Raw genomic sequence first — 19,707 nt, forward strand, 5'->3', positions numbered from 1 at the left:
TAAATGTTGTTAAAAGAATTGATATTGTCTACACATATTTCATTAACTGATAAAACCTCTTAAAATACACATTATCAAGAATTTTATCTTAAAAACATACAAAAACAACTTCTTAAAACAAAACTGTTTGATACAGGAAGTTAATTGCAGAATTTTTTGAAATCTTTACACGAATCCGACAAGGGGCTTCATATTACAGCCCAATTGAAGTTCTTTCTTGAGACGTTGAAACATAAATTGAAGTAATTATTTTTAACAATCCTTGATCGATCCTTGAAGAAGCAATAAATTGATGGGTTAAATGTTGTTTCAATTGAAGATTTCGATCATATTTATAATGCTCTATTACTGATCTATGTGTGTGGCTGCTGCGGAAATGTTGACAATGTTTAAAGATCTTTTTTTTCTTTTCTTTTTTATTCATAAAGGATGGCAAGGCCGTATTGCTTATGTTTAAAGATCTTGAACGTTTTAGATTTAGGAAAGGTGACACAAGATTCTCAAACAACACATTATCAAAACTAAATTCAATATAGAATACTACAACACCTTCCCTCTCTTTCTTTCTCCCTCTCTCTCTTCATCTCTCAAGGCTGCTTACTTACTTGCTTTAACAACTTCAACCGAGATATCTTATTTCGCAAATTTTGAACCTACTATTCGCCCAAACAACTTCCAAAGCAGCCTAATTACACATGTCCAGACATGCGTACAACCCTCCTTTTACAAAACATAATCATTCCCTAACAGCTTCATCAGCCACAGTTCACATCCGTCAAAAACTGTCCTCCTCCGTTGGCTCAATTTAATTTCGCTCCACCCCATCCTCGCCGTCCACCATCCTATCCCAAACTCCACTTTCCAGGCATCGTTTAACGATCATTAACCAACTTTGTCATTAGGCAGGAGGCCGATGGACACCCGAGTGTGGCCAACCTGTTCCAACCGCCTAGGTTTGCTCTAATCACTGCTAATCGCAACGGTCGCAGTCGTCACATTCGTCAACAACCTAACAACCTGACAGCTAATCACTGCTGACATCACCCCGGAGGCTGGTCCTCACCAACGCGCCAAAAAAAAAAATCAACCGCGCTACGGTCCATTCCATTTATCATCTCGTTAGCGCTAAACATTCGACAAATCGACAACCGTTTGCCTTGGGCGTTAAGGGAAACAGCGAAATAGAAGCGAGAGCGAGTGAAAAGAGTAGTCCAATTGATAACACACGGTAATCGGCACGACTAATGTACGCACCGCCCTCCAAGAGTGCCGAGTGTCTGAGTTTGTAGTATGCAAATTTGTGTGTCAAACGAAACCAACTGTGGCGAGTGTGCACACGCAGGTTAATAATCACTTACTCGTCTGAGCGTAGCGTTGCGTCGTGGCACATATTAACCGGATTCTTCTCGTCCCCGACCGTCCAGATCGTCCATCCGTGGGCGACACTGTCACCGACGCCACAAACAGGCGATATCGATGAATCGATGGCATGCGATCAGCACTGGCTCCAATTGGCCAGAACGATCCCCCGCCAGTGTCTTCCGTCTGCTTCTTATGGCAGTGTTTGGGGGCGAGCAAAATCTTACCCGTACAACATAATTTAATTCAATTTAATATGCAAATCAGGTAAATTGTTTTCAAGTCACCTGTCGCGTATTTGCAGACCATATGGGGGTAGGAGACACTTTCATTCAAGCTTTTTTGGAGTTGGAGTTTCTTTAGAAGCAAGAGAAAAAAAAGGACGCCCATCAACGCCTGTGCGTGCGCTGTGAAGGTCAACTGCTTAAGAGTCTCCTGTCAAGGAGTGAAAGATAACGAGAGAGGAGGAAAAGAACAAGGATCCCGGCAGCTGATTGCTTATTCATAAACGTGTTTAATTTAAACAATTTTTGTCTCCTTACCAACCAGTCCCTTTTGGAAGGTTTGTCGCTTGTTTGTGCGTCGCAGTCTTTCGTTTTTATTTTCACATTTTCATTTACAATTTGTTTTCCAACACTTCACCGAATTCTTGCTATTAGTGAATTTGCACCAGAAGCCACCGTCAAACAAGTAGCTCAACGACTCCGTGATGACTTTTTACGACTCACGACTACTGCACCGGCACAATCCCACGCACACGGTGCGGAAGCTCATTTATTGTCTGTTATTGCACCGAGACGGCTCACGGTGTCCACCATGGCGGCTGTAGACACATCACCAGGTCGGCTCTTCCTCCCATCGCGGTTTTGGGGTCGTAAAAAGCTTCCCTTGAGCCACGTCCACCCCCCGGGGTGGCTCTCAATTGCAGTCGCACCTTGGTCGCATCTCATAAATAGCTCCAAGATGCGATGAATAATGCCTTCCCCATCTGCCAGGGAGTTAGTGTCTATTTTTGCACCGATCTTGGTAGCTTGCAACGCATCAGCGTCGTCTTACTGTGTGTCCAACACCGAAAGTGGGCTTTGAAAGCGGATTGGAATTAATGGTGCCATATGATACTGTGTTGGAGAGATGATAATTATAGCACCATCCCCGACGCTATCTCGATTGCATCTCGTGCATTTTCCTACCCAGGATCGTCGTTCAGAACCCATCACAAAAGCGTATTTCCTTCAAGGGTACTTTGGGGAGGTTATTAAAATGGTTTTACGTTCAATTTAATTACCGTGAAAATTCATTCGTCACCTTTTAAGCGTTCGTTTCACGCTTCAACAGAAGAAGCTTCTTTTCACATTTAGGTTGCCTGCGAAGATGGTGTTTGTCTGGAGGCTTAAGTCGTACAAAAACTAAACCGAGTTCAATACGCTTATCAACGAACCCACACCGTCTGGAAAAAGATTCGCGATTGAAAGTCGTAAAAAATTAAGCGATCAATGACAAAATCAACTTAAATTACCAGCCCACCAACATGAACTAAAACAAAATTCACCATAAATGTGTAGCTTGATGTGTTAAAAAACGTGTGTATCATTCATTTTTCCAACTGTTTATTGGAAAACTTGAGATATTATTTGAAAAAAAACAACGTATATTTACATTATATTTACTCATCAACTTTAGCTGACATTTTTTCTTCAAAGCTACCAACTTCCTGGGATTAAGATTTCGTATCCTTTCGCTGACTTATTCCATCTCCCAGCTCATAATGTGCCATTGCTGTCTGCAAAGATGTTCATTTGAATATCCTCCCAAAATCAACGCTCAACTCCAACTTTAATTTATAGGCCGCACGTGTGAGCCGCCCGCCGGAGCTAACGTCCGGTCTCCGGGGCGCACATAAGCCCGTCTTCGCTAAGCCGCCATGCCGTCGACTCGCGAACCGTTTGGAGACTCGTCTAAGCCCATTCTCATTCATCATCACACAACGCCAACATATCCCCATGCGGATAAGCACGCACTCGCCCATCGCATAAGGCACCGTGGCCAGACTAGACATCCCTTGTGTCGAGGCACGGTGCAGACATGCTGGATTACATAAATCTGCGCCATTGCATCGATCGCCCGTGCCGCCAGCCTAGACGTACCAGCAGCTGGCGCCAAATCTTTGCACTATTAATTGTATCATATTGAAGCCCAACCGGCCGGGAGGACTCACAAGCGCGAGCGCACACACTCGCGCAAAAAAATAAACTCCGTCCCGAGGCGTCCGGTCAAATGCATCATAAATTGCACCAGCGTAAAAGCGTGAACGGCGCTCACACAGATTGCGGACGTCTTGCGTCTGTTGTGGCGGTTGAGCTGTTGCAAGACGATGCGATTGAATGAAGAAATTAACAAAGCTCTACGCGCTTCTGCTTCGAGTATCTCTGTTGCTGAAGGGATTGTGAAGCAAAGGTACAAAGGGGAGAAAAAAAAAAACAAGATCAGCATTAGAGACTTTGGACGCGTACGACGCATACGATCTAGCGCACGTCATCGGGTGCGACCCTCTCCAGCGATTGGCAGCTGAATAGGTTGGCCACAGACGACTGCCACCAGCGACCGATTCAAGCCAATCATCTTTCTATATACGTGTTTTTTTTTGCGTCACTATGTTTTCGACAGTAAGAAAACGATAGCCAAATGGCCCCGCGCAGACATTTGCTCCCCGCCTCCCTGGTTGGAGGCGGACAGTTGACGTCGAACGGGCGACATGACACCAGCCGACTGCAAGATGCCAAATTAAAGCGAAAAGAATTATGCATCGTTAAACCGTCGCGCGTTAAACGTGTCGGGCACGATCCTGGCACAGCAAGTGGTTTCAGCAATCGATCGATTGCAGAGCCTCTCTGCCTTTTTTTTTTGTTTTTACGTGAAACTCCGCGTGTCTCATCATAATTTTCTCGTGCTTCAATCGAGTAAGGATTTTTATCTCCTGCACACCATGCGTGAGACTCTTTAGCTTTTATTTCTACTACAGCGCCAAACCGTGTACGCTTCATTTCATCACACGAGATTACAATCTCGTCCCGGGCAAAGTGTGGGACATTAATTAAGGGCGAGCGCGAAAAGGTGCGAAAAAGCGATCCCGAAATATACACTTACACCGGAGTCCTTTCTTTTTTTAATGGGGTTGCGAAAACAAATCGTCCCCGCGTGCCAGTTGTCGATAAATAAGATTAAGAAATATCTGATTCGTGAGGTGTTTACAGGTTCCTTTAAAAGAGATTCCCAGTAACGGTGCCTCGGTAGGATTACAATGAAGGAGATTTTTCTTCTGCCAAAATAAGGATGTGTTATAAATTTAAAGATTATTGGTAAGATATCAACAGTGGTTGAAAGTTCAGCACAAAAACCTCAATAATTACGTATATTCTACTATTTTGTATTATATTCTCGAAAGTATCAAAATTTCTCCTACTCGTCTAACTTCCACCAACAATGTCAGCAGAGTCCATACCGAAATAACAAAGCCATAAATCATCTTAATAAATTATTGAAACAATTTAAACTTCATACCTCATTTGTCAAACAGCCGTCCACCGAACAAGCGACACGTGTGTGGTTGTGTGCCTCGTCCAACCGACCGACGAAACCTGATCGACATGATCTCCATCATAGGCATTTGGCAGGCTCCATTCAGAACGCAACGCAGTCTAAAGTAAAGTCGACCACCCTGCAAGAGAAGAGAACACGATCCAAGAACAGCTGCGTTCACCCATCACCCGAGGCTGTCATGTTCATTATTCACGGTGTACTACCACTACTACCGCCCGAGCGGATCGTTAGTAAACAACGAATGACTTCAACGACAGCAAGCGACGAAAAAAAAATTCAAAAACATACTCGACTCATTAAAGCCGACAGTTGGCTACCATACATTCCGGTCGATGATTCATACGGCTAGGATATCCTCGTATCCCCTGTTGCGTGTTGCTTGCATTCGTTCGTCATATGTGCAAGTGAGAGGGAAAAAAGAAAGAAACCATTATCTCTACGATCGTGTCCTGATAAGGTGGCGAAAGACCAGAGCCTTAAGATTGACGCGTGATAAAGCTTACCCCCTTGGTAAAGTCGTCCAAATGCAATTCGATCATATTTAAATCAGCTTGCAGCACTGTAATGGTGCTAACAACCCCGAATGCACCGAAAGAACCCAACAAAAACAAGGCAAGAACAACGACGCGACACGCCTTGTATGACGCCCGTTTTGTGTGCTTACTTCTTGATCTCTCATTGCCACCGCGGACCAACAGGTTGATTAGTTTTTAAGGTTCTATCTATTCGTGGTCCAGTTGCAGGCTGTTGACAAATGCCGGGACAGGATCGCGCGAACGCACGAGCGCTCAGAAACCCGTTGACAGTGACAAACAATAAATGTCAGCATCAGCGGCAGATCGGAATTCTCGCGGAATGAAGCGTAGCAAGGAATTCATTCGCCCAAGTGCGTTTTGCTCGTGGAAGGAGAATGAACCAAGATGGATAGATATTTGATTCCGAGCAGCAGCAGCAGCGCAGAGATATGCATGATAAAAGGCGCGAGCCTGTCTAGCGGTGGAAGGTGGAATCCAAAGAATGTTCTCGGACTTGATCAAGTCTTTTTCGTCTTGATAATTTTGTTTGCTTAGAATTTTTTCATTCGCTTCAAAAAAGTAAACTCTACTTCATTATACTACACCAGACAGCGTATTGAAACCATGCCGAAGGTTCGTCACTTACCGCCATATAAGTCTTTCGTACAGGTTTGAATGAATGAATTCATTAAATCCGCAAAACCAACCAACCAACCGTGTCACCAACCAGGCGGAGCCAACCAGAAGTAGTAGGAAACCTCAGCAAACAGTTCGCATTAGAGCTACCGTAGGAGTAGGGAGATACGCGCCACTGCGCACCTGCTACACAGCGACAAACCATCCTACTGCTCGTCGTAATGACAATTATCGTACTCACTCCATACGGCCGGCCACTGTGCTGGGGGATGATGTAATTGCATGCCTTTTTTTTCGTGTCGCTAACACCACAACAACCCCCACATCATCAGCGTCGTTGTTGCCAGACGATGACTTCAAGCTCTGGCAGCCAGGCAGGCAACCAATCGAGGCATTCGGTTAAGCGCACGGGCTAAACGCTTACGGTTCTCCCCATCCTCCCATACTCTAGAGCTGTTGGCAGTTTCGCACCTGTCCGCTAAGTGGCTCCCGGTAGGCGCACTTTACCGCCAGGTGTCATCGATGGCATCGATGTCTAAATTAGACGTTAAAATGACGTCGAGAGGTGATTCACAGTGCTTCCCCATCTCCATTATTATCCACCTACAGCATCATATGACGCCGTTCGCACCTCGTCGTCACCTTCGTCGTCTTCGTAATTAGATGACAATAATTGTCTTGTTAATTAAATAAAAACATAAACGCGCGAACGAGCGGAATAGCCCTTTGAGACTGTTTAACATGCACCGATTCGTTCGTGTCTTCACTGCGCTGTTACTACTTCTGTAGATGCAGAGATGCATCATAGGCAAACGATCGATGTTTATCGTCAACTACTTAGTTCCCCATCAAACCTCTCCATCACACACAAACACACGAGCGAATAATAATTGTAATTATTGCGCTATTATCGTCATTATTTAGTGAAAACATCGTCATTATCATCACATCATCGAGGCGCACCGTGTTGAACCAGTCGCCCAGGCGGTACATCAACACCAATTACACTGGCACCTTTTTTTTTTTTACTTGCCTCGAGGCAGCTCGTAGCTTGCCGTCCTTTTTCTGTATGAACCGATTTGCTTACAAATTCTTCCTTCCCCGGCAGCTTCCTCAGCTGAGGTGCAGTGTTAGGAGGCGACCTCCCGCGTGTTGGGAGACGATTATGTTGCACTGCTCTTGTTTTCAAGCTGTCGTAGAAAACTGGAGCAAAAGCGACGCACAAACAAGGGCAGAAATCGCCACCATCATCACCATCATGCGTGCATAATTTGTGTTAGTTTAGTCAAACGATTTGCCACACGGTCGGTGGAGGCATTTTTCCGGTTATTTTTGTCTTCCTTTCGAACGATTAGGTTGGAAGGCGCCTACTGCTGCATCCGTCCATCAAGAGTCACAGAATTGTCTCAGGTCCCTTTGGTGCCGTCCGCACTCACTCACTACACCGGGGACCGGTTGTCATTTCTAATCGATGTGGTGCGTTCGCAGTGATACGGCATACCGTGACAAAACGTGATCGCACCAACGATGCCTACGATGATGATGATGATGATGTACGCAACGTACGTACGAGAAGAGTCTCGAAGGAAAGGTAAATGAAATGTCACGTTAAATACATTGTTGAAATATTTATGGGCAATTTTGTACTGACGAGTGGAGGACACGCGGCAGACTCGTTTTATCTATTGAGTTATTTAATGTCGGTGGCACATTCGTCTTTTGCTTTTTGATTGCGCGCAAGTAGGGTTAGGTGTTCAATTTGAAGCCTGCAGAGTTCCACGCTAGAGGGCGCCAGTACATTTTTTCTTATTTGAATCCTAGTTTGCGTTTTGAACTACATTGAATTCTTACTCGAGCTTCTTACTGCGCATGCTGAATTCAAACAAAGAAAATAACCAACAGATTATCTATCATCGTAGGCTTGTTAAAAGCCACCAGCGCTTGGACGCCCTACCACATCCACGGGCAAGTACTTCCCTTGCCTTTTGCTTTCGAGGTATGAAATTACATTGCACCAAGACACCCTTGGACAAGATATCCACGATCTCGTCAGCGCTGTACACGGTCCACTTGGCGGCAGAACTAGAAACGACACGGAACCACACAGGTTGTGTCCGGAGCTGCTGCACTTGGCTTGCTCCGGTTCGACACCGCGTCATAATTCATCCGTGACGCGACCCCGCGAAAGATGTCCAGGGAACACTGTCGGCGACTACGGTGGCCAAGGAAACCGAAAACCGCCTCTCGGGTTTGAGAAGTGTGCTCCCAACCATGTACATACAATACCTTCGGCGGGATAATACCCTTCAGTGCGCTGTCACTGCAAGAAGCTGGTCCCCAGCTCTGGACAACAAGCGAGGTGGTCAAGCGTCCGATGTGCGAAATGATGCGATTAATTTTGCCAAACCCGGGGAAGCCTACGAGTTCCACGAAGTTGTAACGGCGCTAATGAAGGTACTTCTTTTGGGAAGGCACACAGGCAGTAGTAGCAGGAACCGCTACCAAGCTACACAGACTCACAGACACCCAACCCGTAAAGTGTCATAAATTCATAAATAACCGGCACATCAGCTGAACAGCGTCGTGAGGTGTTTTGTCCCGCTGATGATGGACGCCAGATTACATCGCCCGAATGAGTTACCAGCTGGAAGTGGGCCTAGGACACACCGAATCATCCAAAAATCTGGATGGTCAGAACGGAGGAAACGTGATAAATAAGAAGACAGATTTTTACAGTCCCCTAACGTCGTGTAGCCCTCACCTCCAGGGCGCGTCTTCAATTTGTCGAAGGTCGGCCGACCTGTTTCAGCGCCGGATGTGAATCCCTCCATCCACCAAATCCATTCAAGAATGCATAAGGAGAAATAGCAACACCTTACCTACGCACACACACACCCTCCGATCACTCAGCTCAATTGAAAACAGCAGCCACATTAGAGACACTTTGGGGAGGGCTTTGTTCGGCCGCTCGACAACTCGGCAGCAAGCTGAAAAAGCAAGCAACAAAAAACTACAACGGCTAAATAAAATAGCGCCCAAAAAAGGCGATGGCGTAACACGGGAGGCCACGCGCTGCCAAATTTGATGCCCAACCCTAAAACAGCAACCGAAGAGCCCCACTTGAATTGGGGGGATAAGCGGTTTTCGAGTGCCGAAGATCTTTCGCTTTGGATGAGTGGAATTTTTCGGAGAAATCGGGCTTGAAGGCAGAGAAAGAAGGCCGTGGTGTGGGATACATTGTTTTGGGAGTTTGTGGAGTTGGGAGTACGCGTAGTGCGTAGTTGCGTTATACACATGTTAGGAAGAGTTTTTGTCGCTATTGTGTCTTGGTGTTGGGTGCACGGTGTATTGTGTTGTTCGTTTTCCAGGTTGAATGCCTGAGCATGCTCCCAGGTCTTTGTGATATAAATTTTGAGTTATTTATCTCACAAAGCGAACATGACTTCTAGCATGCCTATTAAGCAGAAATTAGCAGCAAACATTACACAAGACCCCAAAAGTCCAAACGCTTGCGTGACTTTGATCTGATTGACATCACCGCATCGCATTTGACAATCATGTGCCATAATGATCGGCTAATCCAAGTTTCGCTCGCTTCCCAGGAAAGTCCAGCTCCATTAGCTCCCTGCCTCGTAATGCGAATGCGTGTGCTCCAGAGTCTCCCACCGAAAGAATGACGTCCGTCTACTACCAATTAGACTTCGATGGACTGGACTCATTGCTTTCTAATGGGAAACCCATTCGCCCTATTAGAATCGTCATCCATTTCACCACGAATCCTCATCATCCGCCGGAGTGACGTACTCGCGTAACCACCTGGCTAGGCGCGATCGCGATCTTAATTGGACGGAAACGGTGAAGTTCACGATCCAATTTTTCCAAATATGCGCGCTCCTCTTTCTCTCTCTCTCCCGTTTCCACACTCTCTTGTTGGTTCAATTTGTCGATCGGCATGTCTCTTGATTAGAAGGGTAAGACCCCAACCAACGGTGACTTATAGGACGCGACACACACGCGAATGACAAACATTCGATTTGTGCGACGAGCCAGCGATGAACCTTGCGGCTACGGAAGCCGCCGTCATATACCACATCGGGGGATTTTTTGCTGCCATTCTACAAATCACCTACGATCGTGTACCAGCGGTACCAGGACTACGATCTTGCCCCATTTCTATTGGGACGTCTAAAAGCTGCATTCAACACAATGCACAATGTTACTCTGCTGGTTCGGTTCGGTCTCGGAGCACTTGCCAAGTAACATGTCCCATCGCGTGATGTACACGAACTTCGTTTATATCGTCCTTCTTCTCCTTCTGCTGAAAAGACCCACAAACGCTGATCGCTGTTTCTGTTTCCTTCACTACGCTTCCGGCCCACAAAACCGCCCGGTCGGTCGGGCACGACAGAAGGGAAAATGGATGAACCGGACAGGTAATTCATGTTGGGGCTGATGTTACCTGCCTGTTGCGTTACCTTCTCGCGCACCAATTGGAGCAGCAACGCGGCGACATAACTGTAAAGAAACGGTAAAGCAATTGGCTCCATTGTAATAATCATCCATTTAAATTGTCTCCTGCCCATTAATGAGTGAGGCCAAAATCACGACTTTAACCAAATTATCCATATGTATACCCATGACTTGGGTTGTTGTTGTTGTTGTTGTCGGGGGCGTTGAAGGTATGGGAGATGGTACAGGTTTTGTTTAATGTTTCTCGATCGAACGACACACAGAATTGGGCCATATTAGGGGATGTCGAAGAAGATGTCGGAGAAATTGGGATCGAACGTGTTTCGGTAACTTGGCACTGGTGACCCCGTTTTGCTTCACGCCGCCGGGGCAAGTGACTAAGGACGTGCAAGTGACGAACCTGACGCGGGTAACTAATGTGTACCAAAATTCAGAACGAATGCAGCCGGATGTTTGGTCGCTAGAAATCGAAAACAGTTTCAAGAATTCCTTTAAAGAATTAGTATTTGAAATTCAAAGTCTCGTGTTTTATCCGTCAGCAGACTTGCACTACTTGTCCATGCATTTATGTTTGGAGGACACAATAAGAAACACTTCTTCAACTTCAGACTCTTGCCCAAAGCCCAGTCCCAACGTTCAGGTCACGCTTTACATTTCCGTGTAACACGCGTTGTATTTGGGTGTTGTTGTTGTGCTTTTGTTCCTCCGTGCAAGAAGATCAGCAACAAATAAACGTCCCTTGCCGAAAGCGCTTCTTGCTGCTCATAGTTAATTCATCAAAACAAAGTGATAACACGAGATTCGTTTGACAAGCCACGAGTTTTTCCACGATCACCCACATTCATTTATGCGTTGATGGTGAGCTTATTAAGGTGATCCCTGGTTTAGACTTGTTAATTTGTCTGGTGCACAGCCTGGTCGGGCGGCGCAAGTCACGTGAATTTACGAGACATTTTTTGCTGGCGATATACCGTTCCCGAGACCTAGAGCACATCACATTGAAGGTGACGCTGAGAATGAAGCGGGCTTAGCACCTAAGGTGTCCTACAGGCTGAATATCTCGTGTGCGCGTGTTTTTTTTTTTTTTTTTTTTGTGAACCAAAGTCGCCCGACTAGCGCAAATGTCCGTTTCCACGACACGAGATGCTCGACAAGGTGACAATCTGCAAGTCAATATTCGTCCGACTGGTCTCTCTCGCACTTCTTCTCGCGTCTTCTTGTACAATTTTCCAACACCCGCTCGCTATCTTATCAGCTCTGTGCATCACATGCTAACTAAGCAAGTGAATTTGAGGTAGAGTTCTGTATGTAATTTCGTTTAGGGACACGTTTGTGAGAAGATTTGCAATTCTGGTCCAAAACACGTGATCCAAATAGCGGCGGTGGAACATGGAATGCTAAGTTCCGCCCGTGATGGATTCTTGAAGACATCCCCTCTGGAAGAAATCGTTTCATTCCAAGGTTTAGTTGGATTGCTGCACAAGAATTCATCTCGGGGTAACGGGGTTTCGACACTTTGCACCGAAAATCCATTGGGTTATTCCAGCTCGGTGGAAAAGCCAACAAACCTGGGAATTTTTTGATGCGTGAAACACTTTTAACCTGCTTGTAAAACTTTTATTGCTAGCGTTAACAGTAATTTGACTAGATAATGGAATTTCCGTCAACAAAAGGTAAGTTGGTAGCTCATGTACTCAACAGGCTACCTATACACGAGACAGCAGGCACCTGTTTGCATGTGGTTTGGCATTTCCCGCTAAGGGTAATAAAGGGAACGATCCTATCGATTACCTGGCTAAAGAGAGAAGGTAAGAAGGATAATTTATTCCGGAAAATACAGACACCGTAACAAGTGTTTTTTCTCCTTCTATAGGGTAACAATTTTTGAGGGTTGAGGGAGTGAAAAATTGTGTAAAGAAATTAAACAAACGTTCGGATAATGGTGACTGTCTGTTTGAGGGGTTTGAGTCGCCTTCGTGTGTGAGGGCGCTTAAAGAAGAACGTTTTAATAAAGGCTTCCGAATTAGACCAAACTCGAGTAGGAACAAACAAATTAGAACACAGAAGGTGGATATCGAGAACACAGTCAGGGTGCTCTGACGATCATGAGGGTCTTATCAGAACCTTTTCACAGCATTCGTTATTCGATCTATATTGAACTGATAGTCCTTCAAGATCTCAAGTCTAGATTTATATCTAAATTCGCCCCCGGGGAACTGCAGAGGGTCCTAATAACTATCAGAACCCATACTCTAAAGCTATAGTTAACTATGGTGGTAAAGAATTACGAAGGATCTCTCCTGATGAACTATTAATCTTATATTAAAGCTAGGCTTCAAGCAATTTACCAAGTTTAAAACTCATGTGGAGAAATAAAAAGGATTGGTGGATAAGTCTTGATTTGTTTCTTTTGTGTTGTGTTGTTTTTGGGACATCTTCTTTATGTTTTGTATGTTTGGTAAATCCACCAATATCTCCCCAGTTTAGTCTGCCAAACAAGAGAAGATCGTCAAAAATCATCAGACCGATGAAACATGCAAGAAAAATCAACCCATTAAAAGGCATTTTCAAAAACGAAATCAAGTACTGAAGAATTTGTAATTTTTTGAATAAATATAATGCAATAAGAATTGCTTTATACTCGGCAAAAGCTTCGTGGGGAACAATCTTGAAAGATAAACTAAGCTTTATGTCTTCTTGTGTAGCATCAATCGCTTCTCTATCCTTCACGCTTGCCACAAAAAAGGGATCGTAAATCAAAACAATCTCCGTCTCCCATTGCGGGACACATCAAATCGGGAGCAACATCCAACGACATCCAAACCGAAAACAATTCATCGCTTATTCAAATTATGTTCGTGCCGTTATTATTATCATCATTCTTGTCAAGCGGCCGTGAAGTCCGTGAGTCTATTGTGTGCGCCTATTGGCGCGTTCTATGTCCGCAGTTCGCCGCGCTGGTTGATCGATTAACCTCAAAAAACTAGATCGGTCACGATGAAGTTCCACCCTCCCTGCTTAAGCAGCGTTGTCATGTCAGGAGCACACAAACAAAAGCTTTAAACACAAAACATGACTTTTTTGTCCTAAACAGTGCTGTGGATGGTATGGAAATAGAGAAAGAAATGTACAACATACATCACCCAGTCCAGTAGGGTTAAAAGTGCACGATTAAAATGGAGCTTTCTTTCGAGTTTCGCATCATTCGCGTACTGCTCGGTTTGACATTTTGTGATACGTGGACACGTTTGTTTTGATTTCTGCATTGATTTCACCCTGCGCCAACGACTCGGTGATCGACGCGAGTGCCTGGGGCAGTGTCAAGTGGTGATCATGAGGTGGAACACTGCAATGCAGATGCGATTGATCGAAACGTTTGCCGATCGTCATCCACGATCAAGATCTCGATCGCTTGTCGGACGTGTTAATGGGACCCTTGTTTTTCTTATTCTGTTTTCTGCATGGCGAAAGGTATGGAAAAGAAAAATAGCATCATGCATTCATCCAAAAGGATGTTTTCCTTCCGATGTGTACCTGTCCAGTTCCGGACCGGAACTGTGTAATGAAACAGAGCAAAGAATGAATGAACAAGCGATTTCGGTGCTTTTCTTTTGCTTCATCTCTCTTTTCCGCTCTCGTTAGGAAGTGATCGTTTCCTAGAACGAGTCCCTTACAAGCGAAAAACTAGCGGAAAAGCGAACTGGGAGTAGCAACATTGAACTCGATCATACTCGTTACGTACGTTCTTTGCATTTTCCTGCTTTATGTCACCCGTTTTCTATAAACTTACACAACAATTTGTCACCTTTATGTGATCGACCGGAAATGTTTCTGACCGGATGTTTTGCTGTTCTGAATTGATGCAACAGAAACACATGCCCTTCTTTCTTTTCAATTTTTGGTCTTCTTGGGAGGTCATATCGAAAAAGAAAGGACCAGATTGTGAAAAAAATAAGATGAAGTAGAACAGGAAAATATAAATTCAAAAACAATTTATCAAAAAAGGGCTGAAAACTAGTTGCAAAATAATGCTAAAACACATAAGTTACCCTTCTTCTTCTCCTCATCATTCGCTCTGGTAGGCTCAACGACAAAGTCTAGTAATTACTAAAGCAAGGTAGTTGGATAGTCAGTCCTCACGACGGGAGTACGGTCCGGATGGGATTAGAACCCCAGTTTTGCCGTGTGAAGACCGTTGCCGGGTTGCAATAGGATCGCTATATTATGCCCCATTTACCACATTACCCCAGTTTTAGGAAAGAAAATCAATTCAAATCGAGGAAAATATTAAAAATTGAATTTTATAGTCACAAAAGAGCCATAAAATAATAGCCAAAATTTTCCATTGTATCATTCCTTTTTCGTTTACACTCATAAAATACCTTTTAACAGTATATTTTACATTCTTTCGTAAAAGTCGCAAAAGAAAACCAGCTGAAAACTGCCACCAGCTATGCCAAAACTCTGCATTCTCTTGTTCCAATTTTATTTTCGCCTTCCGTTCAGATTCCAAAAATCCTGACCTGCCTCTTTATGGGGTCAGCTTTTAATCCCCTTTTGCACAGGTGCAAACTACCATCCCACTACCTGTGCCGCCTTACTTCCGGACACTGCCCGAGAACCGAGAACAAAACAACAACATAAAAGAAGCCTGCTCAATCTGCAGCACAATACTGGCTACTTCCGTTTTCATCCAACACTTGCCATTATTTCGATCCACCGGATGTGTTCGCCATAATACGAATCCATCCGGCATTGTGCAAGTGCATTGAAATTGCAATCGTAGAGCGGTTCAGGTGCATGCGGCTCGCACGCGCTTTTGTTATTTTGTACATCCTTCCAGACCCGGTGCAATAATGATTCGGGGAAGAACAGAAAAATCGCTTCCACCCAAAAACGGAAGAAGCTTAAACGAATATGGAAAAGGAGAACAAAACAATCCTGTTCGATGTAGTGTATGTGTGTGTGTGGGTAGGCGAAGCTAGTTAAAAATAGAACCAAACCAAAAAATCAGACGATCATTATCCTACAAAACGGAAGGAAATGGAACAAAACAAGGAGGAGACGGCAAAACAGAACATGCCAAAACGAAGCAGACAGCGAAGAGAAAATAGCGAACAGAAGAAGCAAAAATCACACACACGCACAAGAAGAGCGAAAACCAAAACACAAACCGTTTAGTAATTTCGGAATCCACAATCGAGAACGAGAACAGCATAAAAGTAAGGCGAAAAAATAGGAAACCAAATTATGTTCAGTTTTACAGTTTGCTTGTCATTTTATTTTGCTTTGTGACGCGCTGTTGATTTGTTCTTAGCCCGCTAGGAGAGTTTTTTCTGCTGTATTTGTGCCGCCACTGCAGCTGGTTTTTACCTTTTAACTTATCGAACTACAAACAAGAGTTTTCCTCGCATTTTCTTACACGCTAAGATGTGTCTTTTTTTAATATAGAAAACAAACAAAAATATATTAAGTTCAACTAACGCTAACGCTTCTTTTCATTCACTAACTCGTGTCTTTCTTTTAAATGCATGGTTTCTGCTTTTGCTTTTTCACTATGTACATGGTGAGCTAAGCGAGCCCCTTTATCGTCTCCTTTTCGGTAGCTTAATAGCAAAAATAGTGAACTATTTGTGTCATTTTGTCTGCTCTCTTATTACGCTAACTGTCGCTTTCGCTTCCGCTACGAACTGTAGGACTAAACAAAAAGCATTCTTCCATTTTCGTTGGTACTGTTTTGGGGGGATTTATCTTAAAGGCACTTTGCACTTTTTTAGTAAAGAATTTGTAAATTTTAACTGGATTGTCTCAAAAAGAGGGACAGGCGAAATTTAAATGTTTAAGGCAATTCTGTGTATGGCTTATCGTGATGATTGTATCCCCAGTTTTTCATTAATAGTTTGTATGTCTTTTTTCCGAGAAATTCTAGAGAAAAAAGGACATTGAGATCTTCTTATTTTTAATAGCGAGAGAAAAGAGGCAAGAAAGTCAAACAAAATCCTATCCATAATTGATTAAGGAAAACAATAAGTTGCAAGAAATTAGACAGGAAAAAGTCAAAGCGAACTAAATCCGGTAGGAAAAAATTTCCACTACAAACTAAAAACTAAAACAAAAAATCTGACTAGTTTGGAACAGTTTGTGTCTCTTTTCTATTTTGTTGCTTTTCTTCTTAGGAAACGAACGAAAAAAAAACTCCAAAAAATAATAACTTCTTCCTTCTGTTTTGCTAGCTATTTCGAAAATAAATAAACTTACTAAAGTAGAAAACAATTTTCCACTGTCTGGTAGTCACCATAAACTTCCATTTCACGCGAATCTTGGGCATCCGCTTCACAATACACACGCACACTCCCGTGCGAACACGAATACTACCGCATCAGTCTATTTTGTTGGCTATCGAATTGTTTTTTTTTTTTTGGAAAGGGCACACACAGTTTTCTCGAAGGCACACACACACACACCAACACACAGCGTGAGACGGTACGGGACACATACTCACACCTCATCCACCCCGTCTAGTACACGGTAATGTTGCCACCGTGCGGTAACACGGTCGGTATGAAGCTATCCTCCGTGATGTTGCAGGACGCACTCTGCGAATGTGGACTGTCCGAACGCGCTAGCGATGGAACGGGCGATCCGGCTGTACTGCTACCGCCCGACCCACCGGGACAACCCGATTCGGCGTGCTTCGTTAGCAGCGGAAGTCGCGAGAACGATTTCGTACACGTGGGACACTTGAAGCGCTTCACATCCTCGTGCGTTTGCTGGTGGGCACGCAGGTTCGAACGATCGGCAAACGCGCGCGAGCAAAGTTTGCAGACGAACGGTTTCTCCCCGGTGTGGGTGCGGATGTGGCCCTGAAGCAGCCAGGGCCGCGAGAACGCTTTGTCACAGTGGGTACACTTGCACGGCAGCGTATGGGTGCGGATGTGCATCTTAAGCGCACCGAGCGTTTTGTACGGTTTGTCACATTCTTTGCACACGAACGTTTTCTGCGCCTGGTTGCCCTCGGCCGCTGGACAGTGGAACTGCTGATGCTTCGAGAGTCCGGAGTAGGTGGAGTAGGATTTGCCACAGTCCGGACACTGGTAGCGCGGTGGTCCACCACCGTTGGAAGGCGTCGAGCCACCCTTTTCGCCCTCACCCTTCTTCTGGATGTTGGAGCTCGAGGTGGACTTTTCGGTAAGGATCGACGAACATCCGGACGAGGACGAAAGCGAGGTACTGTTGCCGTTGGTGACGCTGAGACTGTTGTTGTTCTCCTCAGAATCAGCACCCGGACTGGCGGGGGCTGACGAGGAGATCGGAGACAGGGAACGGCCACGGGACGAAAGGTACGAGTTGAACGAGGTATGGCTGGAGGCAGGCGAAAGCGATGGATGCTCAGCCACCGAGGACATCATCAGATGATGGTGATGGTGGTGATGGGCGGGGTGATGCAACGGGTAAGGCATGTAGCGGTGCTGTGCCCGTACGAACGCCGACTCTGACTTGATGATGTTGTTGTTCTGGTTAATGCGAAGTTCAGCCGGATAGGCCGGAACAACCATCGAAGGTGGTGGCGAGAGCGAATGGCGATCCGGACGGAAGAGGTGCGTTGGAGAGGCAGACGGACTAGCGGAGGTATCGTGCTGGCCGGCACTGTAGGGAGAGAGGGGCTCGGAGCGTGGTGGCGAGATCTGACTGTGGTGCGGATGCAGGTGATGGCTGTGGTGATGGTGGAGCTGGTGCGGCAGTCCAGCTGGGTGCTGTGGCTGTTGGCTCTGCTGGTGGTGGTAGGCACTGTAGAAATCGGCCGGATATGGCAGCGGGTACGGGAATCCGGGATAAACCGATGGGAACGAGGCGGGCGATCGCGAACCGGCGTAATACATCGAGGGAAGCGATCCGTAGGTCGGCGTTGGGATGGAAAGGGGCGATTTGGTATCACTGGGCGCAGGTGAGGAAGAGGGTGGCGGTGTGGGCAGAGTGTCCTCCGCCTTGATCACGACCAGCTCGGGCGATTCCGAGCGAGCCTTCTTCTTCATGGACTTCATCGAGAGGTCCTGTGGTTTCGTGCTCAGATTTTCCGGTTCCATCTCACCGTCTGAGTCTGAGGAGAAGGAAAAGAAAAAGAAACAAAACGGACAACGTGTTAGTTAGGACACAATCACATCGTTACATCTCGACAGCAAATGTTACAAGATCACCAAACCAACCGAGCTGAATTTCAGAGGAAAAGAATTTTTGAACTAAAAATAATTACCATTTTTCAATGCTTCCTCCTTGGACATGAAGACTGGACGCTTCTTGAGCGGACAATTGCTGTAGTTTTTCTGCATGATCGATGTTGGCATGGTGTTCCGAAACGAACACACACACACAGACACACAAATAACTTTTGTCACAAAATCACAACGTAAGCCAAAAAAGTGGCTAGGGAAGCGAAATTCGCGAGAACACGCACTAAGGACTATTCGTCGTGTTGTGTCGTTTTTGTCCTTTGCTTTGGCACTGGCACACACTCACACACAGCCCAGTAAAGGCACACACAATACAGTGGCTGTTTTGCTGGTTGCTTCACGTGCTTCGTTTTGCAGGATGTAGCTATTCCGCTTCTTTTATTCCAGGGTAACGATTTTGGTTCACTATTTCATCACTTTCGAACTGGTTGTTCTTTTTTCTTAGACTCTTTTTATTTTCACATCTACACGGTGTAATCCTTGTGTAATCTTTTTTCACTTCACACACACACACAGTACACGACGCACTCTGACGACGTATTCTTCACAAAACAAACGTCTTTAACATATTCCTTGCTGTTTTCGTTTTTATTTTTCCGGAGCGACACCGTTCACACTTTGCCGGATTGATTTCAAACTACTGACTGTATGTACCGGGGGATGAAATTTTGGATTGAACAAGTTGGATCATCAAGCAACGCGGATCCTAACGCTTTGAGGGTGTAAACCGAAGTGTTAGCTCAATATTGACGATCGCTCTTATTTATAGGCGATCGGTACGGTCGGGTGCGCACGCATTCCTGTCGTGCCGTGTTCGGGTGTTCGGGGCTGCGAACGACCAAGAAAAAGGGGCGGAGTTACAGGTGCAACGCACGAAGCACAGCAGATTGAGCAAATGTTGA

At 45.2% G+C, this 19,707-nt stretch overlaps 2 protein-coding genes across 2 annotated transcripts in view; both read right to left on the minus strand.

Moving 5' to 3' along the window:
- LOC126565072 (beta-1,4-galactosyltransferase 2) overlaps positions 1 to 19,707 on the minus strand; it is a 183,869-nt gene that overhangs the window by 22,249 nt on the left and 141,913 nt on the right. The window lies entirely within an intron of this gene.
- On the minus strand, positions 17,096 to 18,924 carry LOC126564443 (protein escargot). Its single transcript, XM_050221497.1, has 2 exons — positions 18,829 to 18,924; positions 17,096 to 18,675 (listed from the first exon to the last, which is right to left on the minus strand). The coding sequence occupies exons 1-2, from the start codon at positions 18,917 to 18,919 to the stop codon at positions 17,096 to 17,098; spliced, it is 1,671 nt and encodes a 556-aa protein (XP_050077454.1). The 5' UTR covers positions 18,920 to 18,924.

Source organism: Anopheles maculipalpis, chromosome 3RL (genome assembly GCF_943734695.1).
Source record: "Anopheles maculipalpis chromosome 3RL, idAnoMacuDA_375_x, whole genome shotgun sequence".
In the NCBI taxonomy this organism is placed as follows: Eukaryota; Metazoa; Arthropoda; class Insecta; order Diptera; family Culicidae; genus Anopheles; species Anopheles maculipalpis.

Excerpts from the sequence above, each read along its gene's own strand:
- LOC126564443 (XM_050221497.1), bottom strand. The coding sequence starts at position 18,919 with ATGCCAACATCGATCATGCAGAAAAACTACAGCAATTGTCCGCTCAAG. Across the intron at positions 18,676-18,828 it reads GGAGGAAGCATTGAAAAATG|ACTCAGACGGTGAGATGGAA; the intron begins GTAATTATTTTT and ends CCTTCTCCTCAG.